General features: G+C 32.4%; 3 protein-coding genes across 6 annotated transcripts; 1 reads left to right on the forward strand and 2 right to left on the reverse strand.

The window, feature by feature from the left end:
* Nucleotides 1-999: 999 nt before the first annotated feature.
* LOC107898390 (CEN-like protein 2) lies at nucleotides 1000-2882 on the reverse strand. The gene is made up of 4 exons (XM_016823886.1): nucleotides 2494-2882; nucleotides 2331-2392; nucleotides 1615-1655; nucleotides 1000-1505 (listed from the first exon to the last, which is right to left on the reverse strand). Exons 1-4 carry the CDS (start codon nucleotides 2680-2682, stop codon nucleotides 1288-1290), a joined length of 510 nt encoding a protein of 169 aa, XP_016679375.1. The 5' UTR covers nucleotides 2683-2882; the 3' UTR covers nucleotides 1000-1287.
* An 8142-nt stretch (nucleotides 2883-11024) lies between these two features.
* Nucleotides 11025-14485, forward strand: LOC107899223 (CAAX prenyl protease 2). Of its 4 annotated transcripts, none has more exons than XM_041091342.1 (8): nucleotides 11025-11411; nucleotides 11728-11787; nucleotides 11905-12117; nucleotides 12413-12524; nucleotides 12911-12982; nucleotides 13212-13274; nucleotides 13654-13731; nucleotides 13946-14216. In XM_041091342.1, exons 1-8 carry the CDS (start codon nucleotides 11202-11204, stop codon nucleotides 14014-14016), a joined length of 879 nt encoding a protein of 292 aa, XP_040947276.1. In that variant the 5' UTR covers nucleotides 11025-11201; the 3' UTR covers nucleotides 14017-14216. The 4 variants fall into 4 exon arrangements, with proteins under 4 accessions (XP_040947276.1, XP_040947278.1, XP_040947277.1 ...); XM_041091343.1 differs by lacking the exon at nucleotides 13946-14216 and adding an exon at nucleotides 14252-14485 and having other exon boundaries at nucleotides 11030-11411; XM_016824874.2 differs by having other exon boundaries at nucleotides 11033-11411; nucleotides 13843-14216.
* Nucleotides 14486-17623: 3138 nt separating this feature from the next.
* On the reverse strand, nucleotides 17624-20165 carry LOC107898389 (protein LITTLE ZIPPER 3). The gene is made up of 2 exons (XM_016823885.2): nucleotides 20000-20165; nucleotides 17624-19449 (listed from the first exon to the last, which is right to left on the reverse strand). Exon 2 carries the CDS (start codon nucleotides 19404-19406, stop codon nucleotides 19170-19172), a length of 237 nt encoding a protein of 78 aa, XP_016679374.1. The 5' UTR covers nucleotides 19407-19449; nucleotides 20000-20165; the 3' UTR covers nucleotides 17624-19169.
* Between the last annotated feature and the right edge of the window lie 840 nt (nucleotides 20166-21005).

Genomic DNA, 21005 nt, shown 5'->3' on the forward strand with positions numbered 1-21005 from the left:
AAATTCATAGGCTACGTGGGGAAGCTGGATTCCCTGCATAGCTAAAGTCCGCTTCATTTCCTCCGGCATGGTGGTGTAAACATAGGGCTTTTCAGTCACAACAACTGGAGTTGGACGGGCTGAGATGATCTAGTTGTGGGTTCCTCTAATCTTCACCGTGTTCGAGTAAAAAGAAAACAGAAATGGAAACTAAGAAGCAGAAAAGATTTGTGAAAATTGCCTCGATCCCAATTTGCAGAAAATGCCAAACAGTGAAGAAACCTAAAACCCCGAATATCCCCTTTTAAAGAGAGGTTCCTTAAACGTTCAGATGGCCAAAATCGGACCAACGACCCAGATACGAGTAAGAAGAAACGGTTTATCTCTCAACGATCAAATGTGCACACCCAATATCCGGATTCACACATGGCAAGGTAACTATCATACACCACAGCCCACGACGTACCTAACAAGTTGCGTTTGAAATGGACCTAAGGTCCGCCACTTTATAACATCCCTTAAGCCCACTAATGGCGGATTGGATTGTTAGGATTTGGGAACTGCCAACCCAGATGACCCACTAGGATTTGGATCTCTGACCCAGATAGACCCGACCCAAAAAAAGAATGTTCACCTACAGGCATAGTTCATTGGGGACCCCGCTAGAATGCTAAATGTTTTCAAAGATATCTCGCACGAGAAGCTTGCGAGGAGAGCTCGTGTAAGCCCCGCAGGAATAAGGTCGCAAGCTATGTCCGCAAAAGGGATTGCGAGCCCTGCAAGGGATCCCTGCTCGTGACTAGTAGGTACGAGGCTCGCTGGAGGAGTCAATCCCTGGATTAGAAAGGACGGCATGCACCGCAGACACGCGTCCGATAAGCCAAGGAATGCCTAGGGAATGTCAGCACCAGAGATAGAGAATGTTAGTACCATCGGCCCCAAGACCGAGACAAAATAGTGGGCTCTATTGTGAGCTGTAATAATAACAGTAAGAACATGTATAAATATCTCTTACGATTCCATTAATACAATACGAAAAAAATATTACTCAACAAACTGAAAAAAAAAATAAAAGGTTTCCAAGTGTAACACATAACAAGTTACACTACCAAAAATAAGAGCTTATAAGTTTGAACACCTCAGTAAGCCATGGTAGAGTCTCAAGAAGAAGGTCTCTGCAGTAAATTATTTATACTAATGGTACTGCAAGACTACATTTTTTAGAATAACCACACAGTTTACATAAAAACCCTGTTTTTTTTTTCCCAATCCAAACGGAACGTTCTTTCTTGAGTTTTGAAGGTTTAATTAGCGTCTCCTTGCAGCAGTTTCTCTTCGTGCATTGAAATAAACAGCGGCAACAGGGAGGCCAAGATCGTTCTCAGCAGCGAAATCTCGGGTATTGAAGTTATCTCTCGAAGAAGGTGACCTGATTACCTGTCGACGTTTCTGCTTGAAAAGAACGAAAACAAACCTGTGGATTCCTATATCTGGCCTTGGGATCTCATAGTTCACAACTTCCCTTCCTGTTTGATAAAATGCCCCACAGACCAAAAAGTTAAAAAGATCACTACTTTTTGTTATATCTTTTTTTAAATTTGTCCAACAGGTAATTAATTACAAGGACAAACCTACCAAACGTGGCATCTGTTGTGCCTGGGATGTCTGTCACAATCCTGTTAAATGGTCAAAATCAAATGAAACTGTCAGCTCTTTTTCTTTTCTTTTTTGGCAGGTGCAAGCTCTTATTTTCTAGTTTTATCTATTATTTGTTGCTTTCCAAATAACTAAGATCTCTACTAATATCTTATCAATGCATGCAGACTTGATTATTACAGAGTTGAAGAAGTTATGAACGTTGGTTTTGTCCCAACTCTTAATTATTAATTGATTAGATTAAAGACGTGACATGACAATAAGTTTACGAGTGGTTGTTATTTTAATTATTAATATATCGAAGCAATTTGCTTTTCAAACAATAGTTGTTTGGGTCCCGCACACAGCTATTGTGGTGGTGATCATTGAAGAAAGTGGGAAAAAGTACTGGATTTAGAGCCACTTTGGTAACCCTCTCTAGACTGTATCCCAACAGTGAACTCTTTCATGGGCATGCATGATGGACTGGACTGCTCTATTAATATATCTATCTTACTCTCCTTTCTTAAAATATTCTATCCGGCACATATCTAAACATATATATGAGGATATAAGAATTTTGAAATTGACAGAGATTACATAAAATATTTGTGCAAGTAATTTGCTGTTTGAATGTAGGGTTGAAGGGTGATTAACCCTAGAATACACACGCGTATATATATATGTATTGCTAAGAGGAGTAGGGTTTTGAATACCAGTGAAGGTGTTCCCTTAAATAAGGATCACTAGGTCCAGGGACATCAGGGTCGGTCATGACCTGCAACAAAAATAGAAGAGCATGAAACAACTTGGGATTATAAAAATGGAAAAAGAGGAAAGAGGTGATGAAGAAGAAGAAGGTGAGGCAGAACCACTTACCAGAGTGAAGAAAGTTCTCAAATCACCACCTTGAATCTCAACCCTAGGTTTGGTGGCAACAGATGATGGGTAAAACTCATGTCCATTAAAGACTTGCTTGTTATTGAAAGTGACTGACATTTTAATGCTAGGATTGAAAGAATCAAGAACATCCCCAATTACTCCCCCAACAATGAGAGGCTCTCCCATTCTTGATGACAGTGAATGAAAAGAAGAGAAGGATTGTTATATATGATTCTATTGAAGGAAGGATGTAATGTAAGTAAGAAGAGAAACCCTTTTTATAGTGTATGAAATGGAAAGACTGCTACTTCTCTAGATATAGATGTTGAAGAGTACTATAAACTTTTGTAATAAATGGGAATTCATAAAAGGAAGAAATGAGTGGAAACTCCTTTGGCTTTTGCTATATTCAATATCATATTGTTTTCGTTGTATATATATATGATTATTTCTCAGTTGGGGGACCCTGGAATTGGTTCTTGATTGGCTGTTTGTTCTAGGTTCATTTAACATGATTTTCATCGGGACCCAAAATATTAAATATGCTTTTGGTAAAATTGCACTTTTAACTCTCCAAAAATTTATGAATCCACTTGGTCGTCCAAGAATTGAATTATAAACAATGTTTTCAAGTTTTCTTTACCATGCAACTTGAACCTCAAAAAAAGGATGTACGAGTTTTGGAATATTTGGAAGCCCCCCCTTGTGCTTGAAACTCAACTAGCCTTTCTTTCTTTTTTCTTTCATAGATCCTAAGAAATTGTTAATTGTTTGTTTTTCTTTAATGATTAATATCATAGAACCTTTCCCAAAGTTTAGAGATGCAAATTTTTGAAAGGAAGTTTTACCATATTTAGAGATATTCTTTTAGAAGAGAAGGCATAAAGGGGACTCCACCATAAGTGACTCAGTGAGTGGTACATAAGTCATAAAGCAAGGTCATTTCAAAGTTATAAACAAATCCGGAGCATGTCCCAAATTTGGCTAAATGAAAATTATAGTGAATTTTCCATTAGTAGAAGCAAAAACTTGTGTCCCACTCTGTCCTCATTTTCAGTCATTCAGCTGCTGCATTCATCACACGCCAAGTTTCATCCTTAACGTTTCCCGAATCTACATTGTTATTAATTATGGCAGATAATTACACAATTCAATTCCATTAAAATACCACTTCCAACATTAACACTAATGTTTTTTTAAATAAAATATTAAGAAGAGGAGACGAGATAATACGGTGTTAAATAGGTATCCGATAACAACTTTAACATTAATATTTTATTATTAATTCATTTTTTAAATAGAAAGAGTGAAAAGTCTTTATCATTTTCAAGATAATATAAGATTAGTTAATATTCCATTACCACTAATGATTTTTCTTATTAAAAATTTTCTATTTCTTTAATATATTCTTCAAGTAATAATTTATTATGCTAATTTCAAATTTTAATTATAAATTATTTTTTTGATAAAAATATAAACTATATACATTTTAATAATTATAAATAATATTAATAATACATGTTGCTTACTTCAAATTCTAAAAAAAAACAATACATGTTTCTATAGTTAATTTTAAAAATGTTTATATTTATTGTGCACAATATCGATGTATTTAGATTTATTTTTTTTCAATGTATTTTTATATTTTATAATTTTGTTGAACAAAATCAACCATTTTTATATAAATGCACATATATCATTACCTTTTTTTAAATTAATAATTAATTTGAAAAAAAATAATATTATAAAAATATTATAAAATTTATGCAATATCGCACAAGAATCTAAACTAGTTTTATCTATTACACTCCGTTCAAAACATTACGTTTATAACAAATATACCATTTTTAAGATTTAGGTCAAAATTTTCCTTAAACTATGCCAAATAACATGTTTTAGTGTATATATATTCCCTTTTTTTCTCACTGTAATCAAAAGTAAAGCCTTAACTATTTATTATATTAGTTTATTTATTTGAAAAAAAATCCAAAAATTAATTTACTTGATATCTACATTCATTTATTAGTAAAATAAATTACTAAAAGTTTCAATTTTCGTGCATTAACAAATTTAAAAATAATTTTTTAATTATAATTTAGTAAAATGTGTTTTTAAGTAATTTTATCTAACAAAATTCTTACATTTTAATAAAATAAATGCAATAATACTCAATAATATACTAAGTAATCTTACAAATAATTGATAATTTTATTAAAAAAATAATCTTATATTATATGTAAACATATATATATATACAAAGCCCTCAATCTCTAAAATATAAAATATAAAATACTGTATGATTAAAGGCTAGTTGTAGCCTCCAAAATTTTGCAATTGCAATACTAACCAATATCTTATAGTTAAATGATTACGAAACAAAAAGAATATTGGTTTTGATCTTGGCAACATGGTACAAATTCTCTTTGCATGGTTATCTCATTTTGGGAGCTAATAATACTGTCTTGTCGGAATCCACCGTCAATTACAAAATTATTTTCAACTTAACTAAAATTTAACTCTATATTCTGTTTTTGAAAGGTGAATTCGTTAATAAACAAACATTCGTCGTAAATGGTAAAGGACAAGTTCCATCAACACAACAAAAACTTTAGTCTCAGCATTACTAGAACATTATGACACGTTGACAATTGGCTTTGTCACAACTCAAGCACGATATACCTGGAGTGATTGCAAGCACTCAATACAATAAGGAAATCAGCCCTAAATGGTCCAAAGTGGCAAGCAAAAATCGACAAAAGAATCGAGCATTCACCAAACTAGAGAGGACAACAATAAAATCATCCCTAAAATCACTTGTAAAACTAAGATTACATGCATAACCAAGACTAAAACGTGCTATAAGAGCAGACAAAAACTTCTAAAACTGAAGACTTATTAAACAATGAAAAAACAAACAAAAAACATATAAAACTTAAGACAACATGGGTCCAAATCGACACGTGAAATCATTTTTTATTTCTAAAATACTCTCAAAACATAAACAAATTAAGAAGTTAATGAAGAGTCACCCACTTTCCAAGAAAAAATATCAGTGGCCAATGGAGTTTTAGCGAACGACAGGCACTGTCATATGTCCATCATAACTTGTGAAGACAACAAAGATACCACCACAGCAAAACAAGCTTTTAGCGGCATTTTTAGCGGCGTTTGGACAAAAAACGTTGCTAAAAATCGCGCATTAGCGACACTTTTAGAAAAACGCCGCTAAAATAGAGCATTAGCGGTGCTTTTTGAAAAGCACCGCTAAAAATAGAGCATTAGAAAAAAACCTAAGCCCCACGCCTCTAAGCTTTCGGGGCTTTAGCGGCGATTTCAAAAAGCGCCGCTAATGCTCGGGGCTTTAGCGGCGTTTTCAAAAAGCGCTGCAAAAACCATTTTGTCTGTCTATTTATTATTTAATTAGTTTATTTATATTAATTAAAATTCAATTTATTTTTAATTGAATATTTAAAATCTTCAAAAAAAATAATGCCACATAGAAATAATTTGAAATAAAAAACATAGAAAAATATTTGTTAAAAATGAAAAAATTAAAATATTCGAAACGCCACGTGATCTTTAACCAATTCTGCTCTTCAATATAATTACCAGGAGTAAGCGCTATAGCCTGTTTCCAATACTCAGCGGCTTGATCGAACCAAGCCTCCGCTATTTCAGAATCCCCCTGTCGAATGGCCTGTTCTCCCCGGTCGAAATAGGCGGTTCAATTCCTTCCCTTAGAACCGTACTTGAGAGTTTCCTACCTCATACGGCTCGACAGTCAATTCTTTTGGTGTCCCATTTTTTTACCCTACCATATATCCAATTGAATGAGATTTCTTGTAGATTTAAAATAATTTTAAAGTTTTTTGGGTACATTACTGATTGTTTTTTAATCTATATATTAAATAATTTCTTATATAATCGTAAAAGAAATAGTATTAATTTTAAAATATTGAATTAATTATCACTATAGTTTAGGGTTTTTGATTTAGGGTATATAGTTTAGAGTTTAAGGGTTATAGATTATGGGTTTAGAGATAATGATTTATGGTTTAAGGGTTAGGGGTTAAGAGTTAGGGGTTAAGTGTTAGGGGTTTAGGGTTTAGGGTTTAAAGGATAGGGGATATGGATTTAAGATTTAGATTAATTAGTATTTTTTAATTTATATATTAAGTAATTTCTTATATAATTGTAAAAGAAATAATATTAATTTTAATATATTAAAATTATGATTATAGTTAAATTATTTAAGAGATAATAGATAAACTTTATATATATTAAATGGTTTAGGATTTAAGGTTTACTTGAGATTTGTTAAATGATGAAATTTTATACAATCAATTAATGCTTTTATATTTAAAAATATTTAATTTAAACCATTTGATATATTTAAATATTAGATTTTTTTTTAAAATGATAAATAAATAAAATCACTTAACTAATAATTTTTTGCAGATAAAATAAAGGATGTTTAACAGAGCAAAACGGCATCGTTTTGTTCAAAATGAAATGATTTTTTGCAGCATTTAACGCCGCAAAAGATAAGCAATAATGGCGTTTTTTATTTTTCCCCAAATTTCCCCCCTAAAACCCCTAACTTTGCAAACAAAATGAAAAAAAGAAGAGGAAAATGGAGGCACCAAAGATGATTCAGCATAAAATTGGAGGAGTCCAGAACGACGCGCTGTGATTCGTTCTCCACGGCGTTAAGAGCAACCTCGTCGGATCTCACCCTCTCCAATCTACTTACGAATCAGCAATCCCTACTACCGTTTGTTTCCCTGGAAAATATACGAGACTTAATATTATTATTTTGTTTGTTTATTTGTGTGTGTGTTTCATATTGTTGTGTTCATTACTCAGATCTCAAACGCACGCTTGAGCATAGTTCATTGACCGCATTATATTTTTGAAAAAAAAAGTGGTTTAGAGTTTTTGTTGCCAGATGGTTCTTATGATTCTTATAAACTCGACAAAATGATTCTTTTTTAAATTCCTTAAATTACCTATCTCGCTGATGTGATTGTGGCTCTTTTATCTCGGTAGGGTTGACAACAGTTCTCCTCTCTGTTCGGTAACAGAGAAGCTCAAATTCTCGTACTGGGCCTTGACAATGTTGGCAAAACTACTATTCTCTGTAACCTTTTTATTATTAAAAAGAATCAAATAAATTCAAAACGTAATAGAGTTTACATTTATTGTATACAAAATATCTTGAATTTTTTTTTCCAATTGTAGTTTAATTCCAAACAAAAGATTTCATTTACAAAATCATAAAAAATTTAAAAAATATTAACTCTGTTAAACGATAAATGATACTTTTTAAACAACAAATGTTAACTCTACTCAAATTTGGTCTTTTTTAATTTTTTGTAATAGTACATAGACTAAATATATTTGTCTAATAGTAGAAAGACTAATTTGATCAGATTCCTATAATAAAGGGACCTCTTAAGTACATTCACCTATTTATAAGTTAAGCAGATACAAAAATTATCGAAATAGTAACTTAATCTAACGATAAGAAAATTATATTTGAATTTCGTAACATACAAGTTAATTTTTAACATAAATGCTCGCACTGTGCTAGTGTCAGGGGTCGCAAATCTAAGCCCGTGACAAATACGCACAGAATGTCCCATGAAGGTCAATTGATTAAATGGGGCTTATTGGACTCACTTGTACTGGCCCGATTCGTGTAACAAATGGAGAAACCCATCTACTTGAAGCATTGGTGGCCTAATGAAATACTCTAGTAAAACTAGAGTTACCAATGTAATTATTGTAAATCCTAAAGGATAAGAATGTATAGAGTTTAAATACCTAAGGACTCTCATATTGTAAATAGGCATTGATCGCACCCTGACGTGTGTGCGCCGAGACTATGAATCAACACAAATACAATCAATAATCTAGTAGTGTACTACAAGTGTGACAAGTCAGTTTTAATATTTATAGTGTTACAATGGAACATCTCGAGTATTCCAATGATTGATCCTAAGAGAGTTCGGGGACAAAGTGATTAATGTGGAGCAAGCATGCAAGTAGGAAGTCTACATAATTACTCACTAAGTATTATATTACGACAAATTATAATCAATGGGTAATTACACTAATTAACTATCTAACGCTAAGGACTAAATTGTAAAATAGTGAAAAATACACAATAACAATTCAATGAACACAAGTGGTTGGTTGACTTCCATGTTGTTGATTAGTGTTTGGATTAGGGAACTAAAAATTTTAAACTTCTAATTGGTTCAATTTTACCTCTCGGTCACCATTTTATCATATTAGAAGATTTGGTCTGGTTTATCTCTCGACCTCACCGAACTAACTTCGAACTACCTAATTGGTTCTCAATAAGCTCTCCTCTTGGTATCATCTACCTAAATATTCACCTAGAGTCGTCAATTCTAAGTTTTGAATTTTATTTGATTTAGTCCAATTTTTCATCCTAACTCGATTTGAAGTTTTTTCGAATTGAGTCGAGTGAAATGAAATTCAAGTCGAGTCAAATCAAGTAAAATTTCTATAATTAAATTTAAAAAAATTAAACATGTCAAATTAAAATCCTGTTAATGTATAACTACATCCATGAGCATATAAATTTGAAACCACATATATTTGAAAAAGTTTTCAAAGCAAAATAAGAAAATATGATAAACTTGAATCATTAATTAACTTATTTTGGTCCCCAAAATTATTATTTTAAAATTTTAACTTTCTTTATATATTCTTTAGATTTTTTAAAAAAAAAATTTAAAATTTTTTAAAAATATAAATTTTGAAATTTTTATAAATATTTTAAAATTATTTTGATTTTTTTGTTGAGAGAAAGACTAAATTGCTCATTTTCAAAATTGATAGAACCAAAGGACTATTTACACCAATCTGTTATTCGAATTATTCGAGTTATTTAAATTGTAAATTCAATTCGACTCAAAATTAAAATTAAAATTACTTATTCAAGTTGACTCAAAAAAATCAAAAAAATCAATCTAATTAACTCGACATTTGATTTTTTTTCTAATTTTTTTGAATTAAATTGAGTTTTATTCACCCCTAATCTTAATTATGCATCCATTTGGGTTTTGGAGGCTCCTCAAACAAGGACCTTGGATTGACTAAATCTTGTCTATTCATATTATTAATATTATCTGGAACACATACCCGATTAGGGATTGCCACTTCAACGTACAAACCTTTGGTCAACATCGATCAACACCAATCAAAGTCACATGGTATATTTTTATAATTTTTTATTACATTTTTATTATTTAATTTATTTTTATAATTTTTATTTATTTTTTAGAATCTATTTTTATTTTTATTACATATGGATGCCACATGGCACTTTCTTATTGGATTGAAGTGCCACGTGGCACATTCTAATTGAGTTGTGTCACGCGACACTTTGTAAAATTTTTTTAAATAATTAGAACCAAATTGATAGAATGTGTAAACATTTGGGGTTAAATTTGTTGATTTTTTTTAATAATTAGGACCAAAATTAATAGAATGTGTAAAATGTTAAGAACTAAATTTATTATCATACCAATCAAAAGTTTGTCATTCATCATTCAGTCTAGTAACTAGCGCATTTTAACAGTAGAGTGACTAAAATAGGAAATTAACTTAATGAGAGTGACTAAATTAACAAAAAAAATTGAGTGACTGAAATAAGAACACGCTAAAACTTGGGTGACTATATGAGAATTTACCCAAAAAATTATCATGGCAGCTAAAGATGAGCGTTCATTCGGATCAAGTGAAAATTTTAAGTTAATCGAGTTATCAAGTTGACGAGTCTCATTTTATCATCTTAACTCGATTTGAATTTTTTCCTAATCGAGTCGAGTAAAATGAAATTCGAGTCAAGTCAAATCGAATTGAGTGAAATTGTTCAAGTTAAATTAAAAAAAATTAAACATGTCAAATTAAAATCTTGTTACAATATAACTAATTCCATGTTAGAGCATATAAATTTGAAATTATATATATTTGAAAACCCTTTCAATGCAATAAGTGAAAAAAAATATTTTAATATGATAAATTTAAATTATCAATTTACTTATTTAGGTCCCAGAATTATTATCTTAGAAATGTTTTTAAAATTTTTAATTTTTTATATACTTTAGAATTTTTAATATTTTTAATATTTATAATTTTTTAAAAATATAAATTTTAGAATTTGTATAATTTTTTTGAATTTTAAAAATTATTTTAATTTTTATTGAGAGAGAGATAAATTTTCTTATTTTCAAAATTAGAAGGAACCAGCAAGACTTTTATATTAATGTGTTATTTGAATTATTCAAATTATTGAGTTATTTAAATTTTAAAATTTAACACGACTCAAACTTGAAATTTAAACAACTTTTTGAAGTTAATTAAAAACTGAATAATTCCATTTGATTAAGTAAAAATTAAAAAAAATCATTTTTTTTGGGGAATGGTTTCGCCTGGGAGCTGACTGGAAATGAAGTGTTAATGAGGGGTTTTTTTCGGCCCAAATTTAATTGGAGGCTTTGAAGTGACCCAAAAACCCTCAAACAAGAACCGCCCCAAGTCAAAACCCGAAACCCCTTCTCACTGAAAGGGTATCAAACGGAGAAGATATTGAACCGGAACCGGCTTTTCTTTCCCACCTTCTCTTCCTCTCTCCGGCGATCCTGGCTGCCGCCTCTCCGAATCCAGACATGGAAGAGAGCGAAGGTAGGTTATCGAAGCCAGTAGCGGTGATTGCTTGCATCGCTATGACACTGTTTTATGTTGCGATTCTTTATGCTCCTACTCTGATCCTCCGCCTCCCGCCTCCCCAATCCTACGAGAATTTCATGATCCGACGGTTCATTTGCGCCGCCGTTTGCTCCGTCGCGTCCGTTATTTTCTGCGCTCTCGTCCTTCCGGTATACCTCTTTCCTTTGTCTCTCATTTTTATTTCACTCATTTATTATTATATAATTATGAACGAAGTTGAGATTTCTGTCATTCTGTGAAGTAAGTGGAAACTTTATTCGTTGAGCTAAAAAGTGAACTCATATATAATTAGAGATGAGCGAACGATTGAATTGTTAACATGCATTGAACTAAAGCCATTTAACATTTTCATGTGAAAGTAAAATCATCCATTTTGCGTTTTACAAAAGTGTTATTATTTTTTTTTATATCCAAAACACGTTTGTTCCTTTTTTTATTATTCTAACAATGTTCGATTATGCGTAGATAACAAGTGGGGAGGCATCTTACTCGTTTGGGGTTTATGGCATTCGATCGGACCATTTTGTAAGAATCATACTTATGGAGTATATTTCCTACATTGTTGTTATGGATTTATTATTTATGTTTATGATATGCTGGTTCAAAATCAGTTCTTGAAATGCAATTTTATGTGTGAAACAGTGGCAAGCAATGGTCTTTCCTCTTTTCTTGACTTCTCTTATGTATGCTGGATCTTTGATGCTCAAGTCCATGTTATTGGTAAATAAGTGGAAGGAGCATAGACATCAAGAGGGAGAACCACTGTTAGGTTGTATAAAAAGTACCCTTCTTAGCCTCCCGGGCCAGATGTCTTCAGTAGCTTCCAATGTTTTATTCTGGAGGAATTTTATTGTGGTTAGTATGCTTACCACTTAAATTTCTTCATCTTTTGGGTGAATGCAAATAATTGTAAGGTCTGTAAGTAGGGTGTGTTTGCAATATTTTATTGTTGAAAAGGTTGCATTGTGCTTGCTTATTCTAGAAAGTAGTCTTCCAAATGGATTGAATATTGTGTTACATGTCCTGCTTATTGTTCAATGTTTAACAATCCTTCTTAGGAGAATAGCAATAATTGAAAATTAGAAGGAAGTTTTCGAAATTGTTCCCTGTTTCTTCAGTCTTCTGTCCTTAATAGTACTTTAATGAACAGGCACCAGTAACGGAGGAGTTGGTGTTTAGAGCATGTATGATTCCATTACTTCTTTGTGGGGGATTTAAAGCATACAATGCCATTTTTCTCTGCCCTACTTTCTTCAGTTTAGGTGAGTCCTTTTTTTGTTAAACACAGTTTGATCATTCATGAGAGGATTTATTATCTTTTTCCTTTGGGTGTTAAGTATTTGTAATAGCTTAGACATGCTTTCATTGCCTATATACTGGTATGTATCGGTGCAACAATCTGTTTTTTTAACTTTTACCACAGTATAAAGAAGTTAAAAAGGATAAGGTTGGCACGAAATGATCCATTTTTAAAATGTTATTATCCAACTTTGCATGTTCTTGTTCATATTTGCAGATGTTGCTCAATTATATGTGCTTGTGCATTTATTGCATTTGTTAACCATAATGCTTTCTATTTCTGCCACATTGCATATTGAGTTGAATGGCATATAAACTGTTTCAACTCTGTTTTGTCAATGTCTTGCAGCACATTTGAACCATATGATGGAGATCTACAGCCGACATAACTATAGCTTGCTTAAAGCCTCCTTGGTTGTAGGTACAAACTAGATTTTCCTGCTTGAATGTGATGGTTGGAATGTTATTTTAAGAGGAAAGACAATATATATTTATATAATATAAGTGTAGAGTGGGTTGATTGCTTTTGTCTTTTAGGTAGAAACTTTGGTTGGCTTTGAAGCTTTTGACACCTTGTTTTAGGAACAAGAATGTTGTTTTATGTCTTTTAGATGCTAATACATTGTTGCTTCTTGTGATGTGTTTCTTAGGTCTCCAGCTTGGCTACACTGTGGTCTTCGGTTCATACGCTTCATTTCTCTTCATTCGAACGGGTTGGTGGTTATTTTGCTGATAAATGTTATTGCCTTTTTTTTGATCTTTTTCCTAAGTACATATTGGTCCCACTCCATTTCTGGTTTCCTTTTGTGTTGGAAAGAGATTTCTTTTTCGTTTACTCATTTCAGCTTTCTGTAAATTAGGAATAGATAAAAAATGGTGAAATATGGATGCAGTTGCTGTAGTATTGACCCTAGGTAGAAAATAACCTGGAAGCAGATAAAAGGGGAATTTGATTGTTATTGTTCTTATTATTGTGATATTTTGTTATACAGATCTAGAACAATACAGGTGTTTTTGCTATGGGTTAGTTTATTGTCTCATTACACTTTATCATTCTGCCTCATTGATTCTACGTGTATTAATTCTTTGCAGGAAACATTGTCGCTCCTTTAGTTGCCCATGCATTTTGCAATTATATGGGATTGCCGGTGCTGTTTGAACATGGGAAAGGTACGGATTAGAGTTTCTATTACTTGAGTCCCTTTATAATTTTGCTCTCTGAGTGTACTAGGATGTATGCCTGGAGAAATTGATTACCTTTTTGGTCCGTTATATTGATAGGGCTAGTTAGCATCGCATTCGTAGCTGGAATGGTATCATTTGTGTGGCTTTTGTTTCCTATAACACAACCCGACCTCTACAATGAGAATACCAATAATTGCAGATGTTGGCAAGGATATTGTTCATGGAATCAATAGGAATGACAGTCCAAAGGGGAAGGACCTTTTGGTCTGACATGGGTTGTTTGCCAAACCGGAGCATTGACTAGATGGAATAGTAATAGTATAAACAAACGATGAAATGAGTATAGTTGTATTTTTGAACCATTTCATGATCAAATCTTGTTGTAATCTTTCGGCATGGCTTTTTGACTTTGCCCATCCAATTGTTGTAAAATTGTTTTGGTTTTACATTGGACTCAAGTATTTTGCTCACCTTGTTTCTCTCCGTATCTTTCTTTTGGTTGAAGGGGTTAGAGTCAGAGTTGAAAAGGGAATTTAAATATAGAAAGAAGATACATATTGCTTCGTGAAAGCTGGAGTTTGATAAGTAACAGTTTTTTAAACACAGGTTTGATTTGATTAAATTTATATTTTGATTTCATTTTTAAATAACAATTTTCAACAATGAATCTTATAATGATTATTTACCTTGAAGATATCTGCAAAACGGGAAATAAATGATTATGAAAAGTTTTACTTAATTTGCACACCTAAAACTTCCAAACCGATAAAACTGAAAGTTCTAAGTCACCCGATCCCAGGAGATCTGGGAATTTTTTTTTAATTTCTCAAAGTTCTATTATATTTTTTATTCCCCTTGCCACGGTTTTATGTAACATTTAATTTTTAAATTCACAGTGTTAATATTAATTAATGTATGGTTTTCTTTTGATTTCTTTCACTTTCAACTGATGACTTACGAGTAATGATGACCAACTTTAACAAACAATCTTAGATTATGTTGACATTAAAAACTATTATATTATTCTTTATTGTTGGATTCCATTTTCAGTTCACCCCTTTGATTTGACCAGGGTGTGCAAACTTTTTTTTTTAATTGATTTCTTTAATTTAATATTTTTAACCCATTAAATGAATAAATAACTAACTGACCAATTAGCTATTATCAAATCTGACTTCTTTTTACTAATTTTAATCATCAGTAGTTATTATATTTATTTCCTTTAAGGTTTTGATAAACTTCCACAAAGTAGCATTAATAAAAATAATTCTGTGAAGGACTTAGTTCTGTATAAATAATCGAATCCTTTATGACAACTATGAATATTAGACTGACATTGGTTAGATATTTATTTTTTACAAATACATGTAGAACTGTTGATACCTTCAAAAAAAAACAAAACAAAAAAAAACTATAACTATTGATTTTAGCAACCATGCAACACCAAACTGAATCAACCCCTGTATTCGAGATTAAAACTCTAAAAAATACAAGGCATTGGTGGGTGGAGGTGCAAGGTCAGATTGAAGCGGATAAAGAAAGCAGCAGCTAGGTGTAAGGGGCAAATACTTACAGAATGGCAATGCCATTCAAGCCATATTCAGTGGTTTGGTTGTTGGTAATAGCTGATTACAATCCAATTCAATAAAAATACTGGGAATGCAACAAAAAAGAATTATGCAAATCTTGCTGCAACACAACCCGCAAATTAAAAAGAAAATAGTTTAAAAAGAGAGGGTATAAGAGCTTAGATTTAGTTTAGAAAGACGAAGCTGGGCTATATCAAGACTTGAATTCCTTATTCACCAGTTTTGGTGGAATTGAAACTGATGACCAACCAAATTCCATCTCTGTTCTTTCTTTTCTTACAAACTTCGTTTTTTACCTTGATGATTCACGTTTGTTTAGCTAAACTTCAAAACTTGGGAACAGTGGAAGATAATAGAAACAAAAATAACATATCAAAAAATAGAAAATCACAGTTGCTGAATTTTGGGCCAACATTGAGCCGGTGACAGTTGGAAACAACGCCGAATGCTGGCAAGATGCAGGTTTGACTCGTGAGGTAGAGGTAGAGGGAGAAAATCTATGACAAATAATCCTGCTTTAATATAATTTAATGTCTTTAAGTGCAAAGTTTGATAAAAATAAATATTTATATAAAGAAATACAGCTCTAAAATTTATTTTATTAAATATTATGTATTTTTATAATATATATTATAATTAAATTAAAATACAATAAATAAAATTCAAGGGTAAATTTGTCATTTTAAACCTATTCTACAAGTATTCCTTTACAATTTTCTTTATCAACCAAACAATGTAATACTATTACTTGTGAATTACATTGCAATCAACTTAACTACATAACATCTATTACATCTCTATTCCATTTTCACTTAATATATATTTCATTTCTACCCTATTCCATTCTAGTAAACTAAACATACCATTGGAGTTTTTTATTTGTGTATATATATTAAAGGTAAAATTAATAGAATATTGTAAAGAATAAATTTGATTAAGTTTGTGAGCTACTTGATCGCATGCCGGTGTACAAATACTAAGCAGAGAATTAGCACGAAATTAGAAAGAATTAGAAGCCGTTTTTACTGCAAGAGTGACATGCCAGTTGTAACATTTGTAAATGTCATAATGGAACACTCAGAGTATTCCAAGAATCGAACCTAATGGATTGCCAATTGGTAAACGTGTTGTCATATTAATTACAAGCTAAGCAATTACTAATCTAGTTGAGTAGGAAATTAGTATCGCAAACCAAATATGAAAGTATATTAAAGCTAAATTCTAAATTAACAAATAAAAATACCAAACTAACTTTCTTCCTCTTTACTAGAAACAATGCAAATGTATTGAAATGATGGTCGAATGATTCATTAATTGCTAATTAAGTTAATAAACCTATGCTAATTATATTGTTTGTCACTTTTAGCTAGAAATCTCCTCTCAGTCTCATCCTAAACTAAAAGATGTCACCTAAGCTCTCTTCTTGATCTCACTTAGGCATATAGAACTCTTCTCGATCTCAGCACTCAACACAAATGTATTAAATTCCCACACGATAGAGCCTCTTCTAAGTCTCATCTATCTAAATCGTCCATTAGAGGCGTCAATTCTAGTGTGAGCCTCTTCCCATTCACCTTTTGTCACTGCTTGTTCCACCTCATTCTGACACCGATAGTCGATAGAAGTCCAATGAGACTGTGTTTGAAACCCCAACGCCAAACAACCCAAAAATCGACATTTATTATATTCAAATGTTCACAACAAAACCTCCCCATCACCATATTTGACTTTCGTTGCCATCGCCGCCTATTAACCCACACTTTGACGATGTTCGAAACTCTGATGCGGCCAGAAACTTTAAACGGCGACGATTAGGGTTCATTCGGAGGAAGAAGAAAAAATAAAAGAAGAAAAGGAAGTTGGGAAGTAGAAAGGAAAATTGGAAAAAGGGAAAAAGAAAAAGAAAATAGTTTTAAAATATATATATATAGTATTTTTAATATATTTTTTAGATTATAACATCATCATGATATCATTAATGACATGTGTCATAATCTTATTTGTCAATTATCTTAAATTTAACGGCGTTATAAAAAAATACCGATTTAGTTTATGAAAAAAGATTCTGACGTCAACCTGGAACAAAAAAAAAAACATAAACACCGATCTAAGAGAAGCGGATAAGTTTAAGTAATAATTATATATTTTTCCCACTAGAATTTTCAGAATATATAAAACAATTGCACATTAGTGTACAGATCAGGTTCCTTTGCCGTGGTTTTTTGTTGCATTCTACTTATGTCGCAATATAATATCTAAGATAATTTAGAGATAATAAACAATAAAGTTGTTATAGTGGTGAGTATTTCTTTCTAAGATGTATGGAGTAATTTTCTTTTTCTATCTAAAATATGTGTAAATCCCAGAATGATTGATTTTCTTCCTCAGCAGATATTTTGGGAATAAAAAAGCTACTAATCTTCTGCTTTGCTTGGTTCTTCAACAAGGTACGAGGAATATAATACGTTTGGTAAATAAGAAGCGACCCCATTTGCTTTTCCCCTTTACTTCAGCCTATGATTATTTTGAACTTACTATTTTCCCCAAAGTTGAGCCCCATGGGTCGGATTGGTGTCTTCAGTTCTTCTTCCATTGTTTTTCATGGGATTAGGAGGAATACCCTTCCGGCTTTCCATTGTGATCTGTGAGTTCCAAATTTTCTTCTGTTTAATCACAAAGCAAACAAATGGGTCATCTTTCAAGATTTGATGACTAACCCAAAGATTTTCTTTTTATTTCCAAAACATGTAAACTGATGGTGGATCTTGGGGGGGGGGTTCTCGAATGAGCACTGAATGACTGTTGTCAGCCAATCCTTTACTGGGTCTTCTAAGGAGATTCGGGTCATCATATACTTTTGTCCTCCTTTTAGTTTCCAAATTCACTAGCTGAGCTGGTGACAGGGTTTGGTGGCCACTGATTATGAAAGCCAAAGGGCCATTGCCTGGGCTTCATAGACTCACATATTTGAGTTTGATAAGACATGTTTATCTATTTTACCCTTTTCTTTATTATACCAAAAGATTTTGGTTCATGGTCAACCATCATCACCCAAGGGACTGTGTCATGTCAATGACTTGATTTGTGGGTTACCACTTGTTTCAAGCTTAATAGACTTCCATTGACTTCCTCTTCATCAATCTTTTTTGTTTGACATTAGCTTGTTTAACCAGAGGTTCAAAAGCCACCCATTTCTTTTCTGATCATTCCTTTTTGCATATAGCACAACTTAGTTTCTTTCACAACAGGCAAACGAGCAAGCTTTGTCTACTGTTGGAAAACTAAACATAAATAGCGGACACTTGAACCCCAATTGTGTATCATTAGTACTCTTGTTTAAGATGGAAGTACTTGTTGGTTCCAAATTAGGTCTGCTATTGGACCTCGTGCATTTTCAGCCGTATATAACATATGCATGTAACTGTACTAGTAAGGTAAAATCTACCCTAGGGAATAGAGTTGAGCTAGAGATATTTCTAATTGTCATGTATGCTGGTGATTATGAAACATGGAGTTTGTTCGTCCATTTCAGTAATCCACCTACACAAATGAGAGCAAATTTATCCAAAATTAGACTAGAAATGTGATAATATTATATTGATTCCTAGCAGATAGACTCATACATCCTTCGTTGATCGTAAATCCAGATCATCCCCCACAAAAGAAGATTCTGAGAAAGATGGAGAAAGATACTACAACTACCCTATATTTAGCTGAAATGAAGCTAAATCTAGCCTTCTACCACCGTTTAGCTATGGTTTTACAGAAAAAGAAAAAAGGGAGGCCAAGGGCCGGGGGGGGTGTACATTGGATCATAATGTCTATCTTGGGGAATCAGGGTTGGCTAGGATTTGGGTTAGAAGTTGAGCCAAGGTTTAGGTCAGGAATGGCACTAGTTGCTGAATTTTTTCCCTTGGAATTGTTGTTATTAGCCTTGGAGAGTTTCTGTTTCAGCTCAGATAACAGTGCTTGATTCTCTTGGTTCAGAAGCTGTGCTTTCTTCCTCAGCCTTTCATTCTCTTTCATTATGTAACAGTTCTGCAGGTACAGATTTGAGTTCAGTCTTTCCATGACTATCAAAATTAACTCTCTTTTAATACTACCTGCGATGCCCCTGAAACCAAAATAAACCAAGAAAGAAACAGTATCAATATATATACACATAAAAGGGTATCTCTCCTAGCATTCTTTATTGCTTCATGAAAATCATTGCACTGCATATGGAGAGGGTATTGTTATAATAATTTTTGAATATAAGACTTTAAAAATGTTACTTAGTAAACACGCATAAGTCGTTATGTATGCATGAGACCATGACATTAAACATCATTCAATAAAAAAAAAGTACTTTGTAAGAAACACATGTTTGTCCATAACTATAAAGTTGAATAAAGAAAACATTAAAATATCTAGGATAGTTCTTCTTCATTTTCATGTTTTTGTAGGGTTTATAGAGAAAAACAGAGCAGCCCCTCATGTAGTTTGTACAGCAGGAGAAAGACATTGAAAAAGAAGACAAATAGGAGGAAAATTCCAACATAGGGAATTTACAAAAGAGGAGAATCCCAATAGTTAGACGCAAAAGCATCACAGGTAAGATGTGCGGTTAGACATGGAACAAAGAGTTATGGATTAGGCATTGCAAAACAATGGCCATGATGTACCTTTTGAAGGGAAGGGAAGGGAACGTTGGGTTGGGCGAGGAAAGCTAAAAAACTCCGGTTCTTTTAACAAGTAGCGGTAGCAGTTAAAAAAAAATGAAAGTGAGGGACAAAGAGGAAGGGAGGTGGGGTTAATATAGAGAGAGAGGGAAGGGGGGAAGGGGAAGGGGGTGGCGGCGACTCACTCGTCTGACACAACAATCATGCATGTGTAAGCTTAGAAGGCGGCCGGTTAGGGGGCGAGGCATTAATGTTTTTATCATTTTTATGCCTTTTTATTATGGGATATATGGCGTCATGTCACAATATCTCTTTAAATATCGTTGTTTACTAGACTACATTTCAATAGCATTGCAAATGCAAAGGAAGGAGAGTGATGAGGTTGAAGTGGGTCAATGATGGGGTGGGATAAGCAGGCCGTCCCAAGATTCGCAATGATGTTTTGGATTGGTTCCCAACCATCATCAGCTCTTCCTCCTTTTTCATAATCAATTTTTTCTCTTTTTTCTTTTCTTCTCTAATTATTTTTCCTACCCTTTTATTATTTCTTCCCTAGTTTCACTTCTTGCTTTGCTAATAATCATTTTCCTTTTTCGACCCATAAAAATATTTTGGAAATTAAAATGGTGGTTTTCCCACACCCTAATCAAACCCACCTTTTTTTTTTCTACCCATCTCTCTCTATTCTCACCAATTATATCTACTCAAATAGGGTCAAACTTACTTCATAAATTACATCTACCTATAGGGGTAGTCTTGGGATTCAATTATTGCATTAGGGAAAAAAAACACTCTAATACAATTCTACTTATAATGATCCCCAATATGCTAACTACAACAATAAGCTTTGACAATCTTTTAATGAACAAAATTAATATTTTTACTTTACTTAATAATTTATTTCCCCTTTCTAACTTTATAAAATAAAGTTATTTTAATCATTCATTTAATTTTTCATCTTTTTTAGTATTTAAATTTACGTTTTTTTTATTAAATCATCTCAAAATAA

Source organism: Gossypium hirsutum, chromosome D04 (assembly GCF_007990345.1).
Source record: "Gossypium hirsutum isolate 1008001.06 chromosome D04, Gossypium_hirsutum_v2.1, whole genome shotgun sequence".
Taxonomy (NCBI): Eukaryota; Viridiplantae; Streptophyta; class Magnoliopsida; order Malvales; family Malvaceae; genus Gossypium; species Gossypium hirsutum.

What these genes read in the sequence shown, in the direction of transcription:
- LOC107898390 (XM_016823886.1), bottom strand. Translation starts at nt 2,682, where the DNA reads ATGGGAGAGCCTCTCATTGTTGGGGGAGTAATTGGGGATGTTCTTGAT. An exon ending in TGAGAACTTTCTTCACTCTG is followed by an intron (nt 2,393 to 2,493) that starts GTAAGTGGTTCT and finishes TTTTTGTTGCAG; the next exon opens with GTCATGACCGACCCTGATGT. An exon ending in CACAACAGATGCCACGTTTG is followed by an intron (nt 1,506 to 1,614) that starts GTAGGTTTGTCC and finishes TTTATCAAACAG; the next exon opens with GAAGGGAAGTTGTGAACTAT.
- LOC107899223 (XM_016824874.2), top strand. Translation starts at nt 11,202, where the DNA reads ATGGAAGAGAGCGAAGGTAGGTTATCGAAGCCAGTAGCGGTGATTGCT. An exon ending in TCTGCGCTCTCGTCCTTCCG is followed by an intron (nt 11,412 to 11,727) that starts GTATACCTCTTT and finishes GATTATGCGTAG; the next exon opens with ATAACAAGTGGGGAGGCATC. An exon ending in ATTTCTCTTCATTCGAACGG is followed by an intron (nt 13,275 to 13,653) that starts GTTGGTGGTTAT and finishes AATTCTTTGCAG; the next exon opens with GAAACATTGTCGCTCCTTTA.
- LOC107898389 (XM_016823885.2), bottom strand. Translation starts at nt 19,406, where the DNA reads ATGGAAAGACTGAACTCAAATCTGTACCTGCAGAACTGTTACATAATG.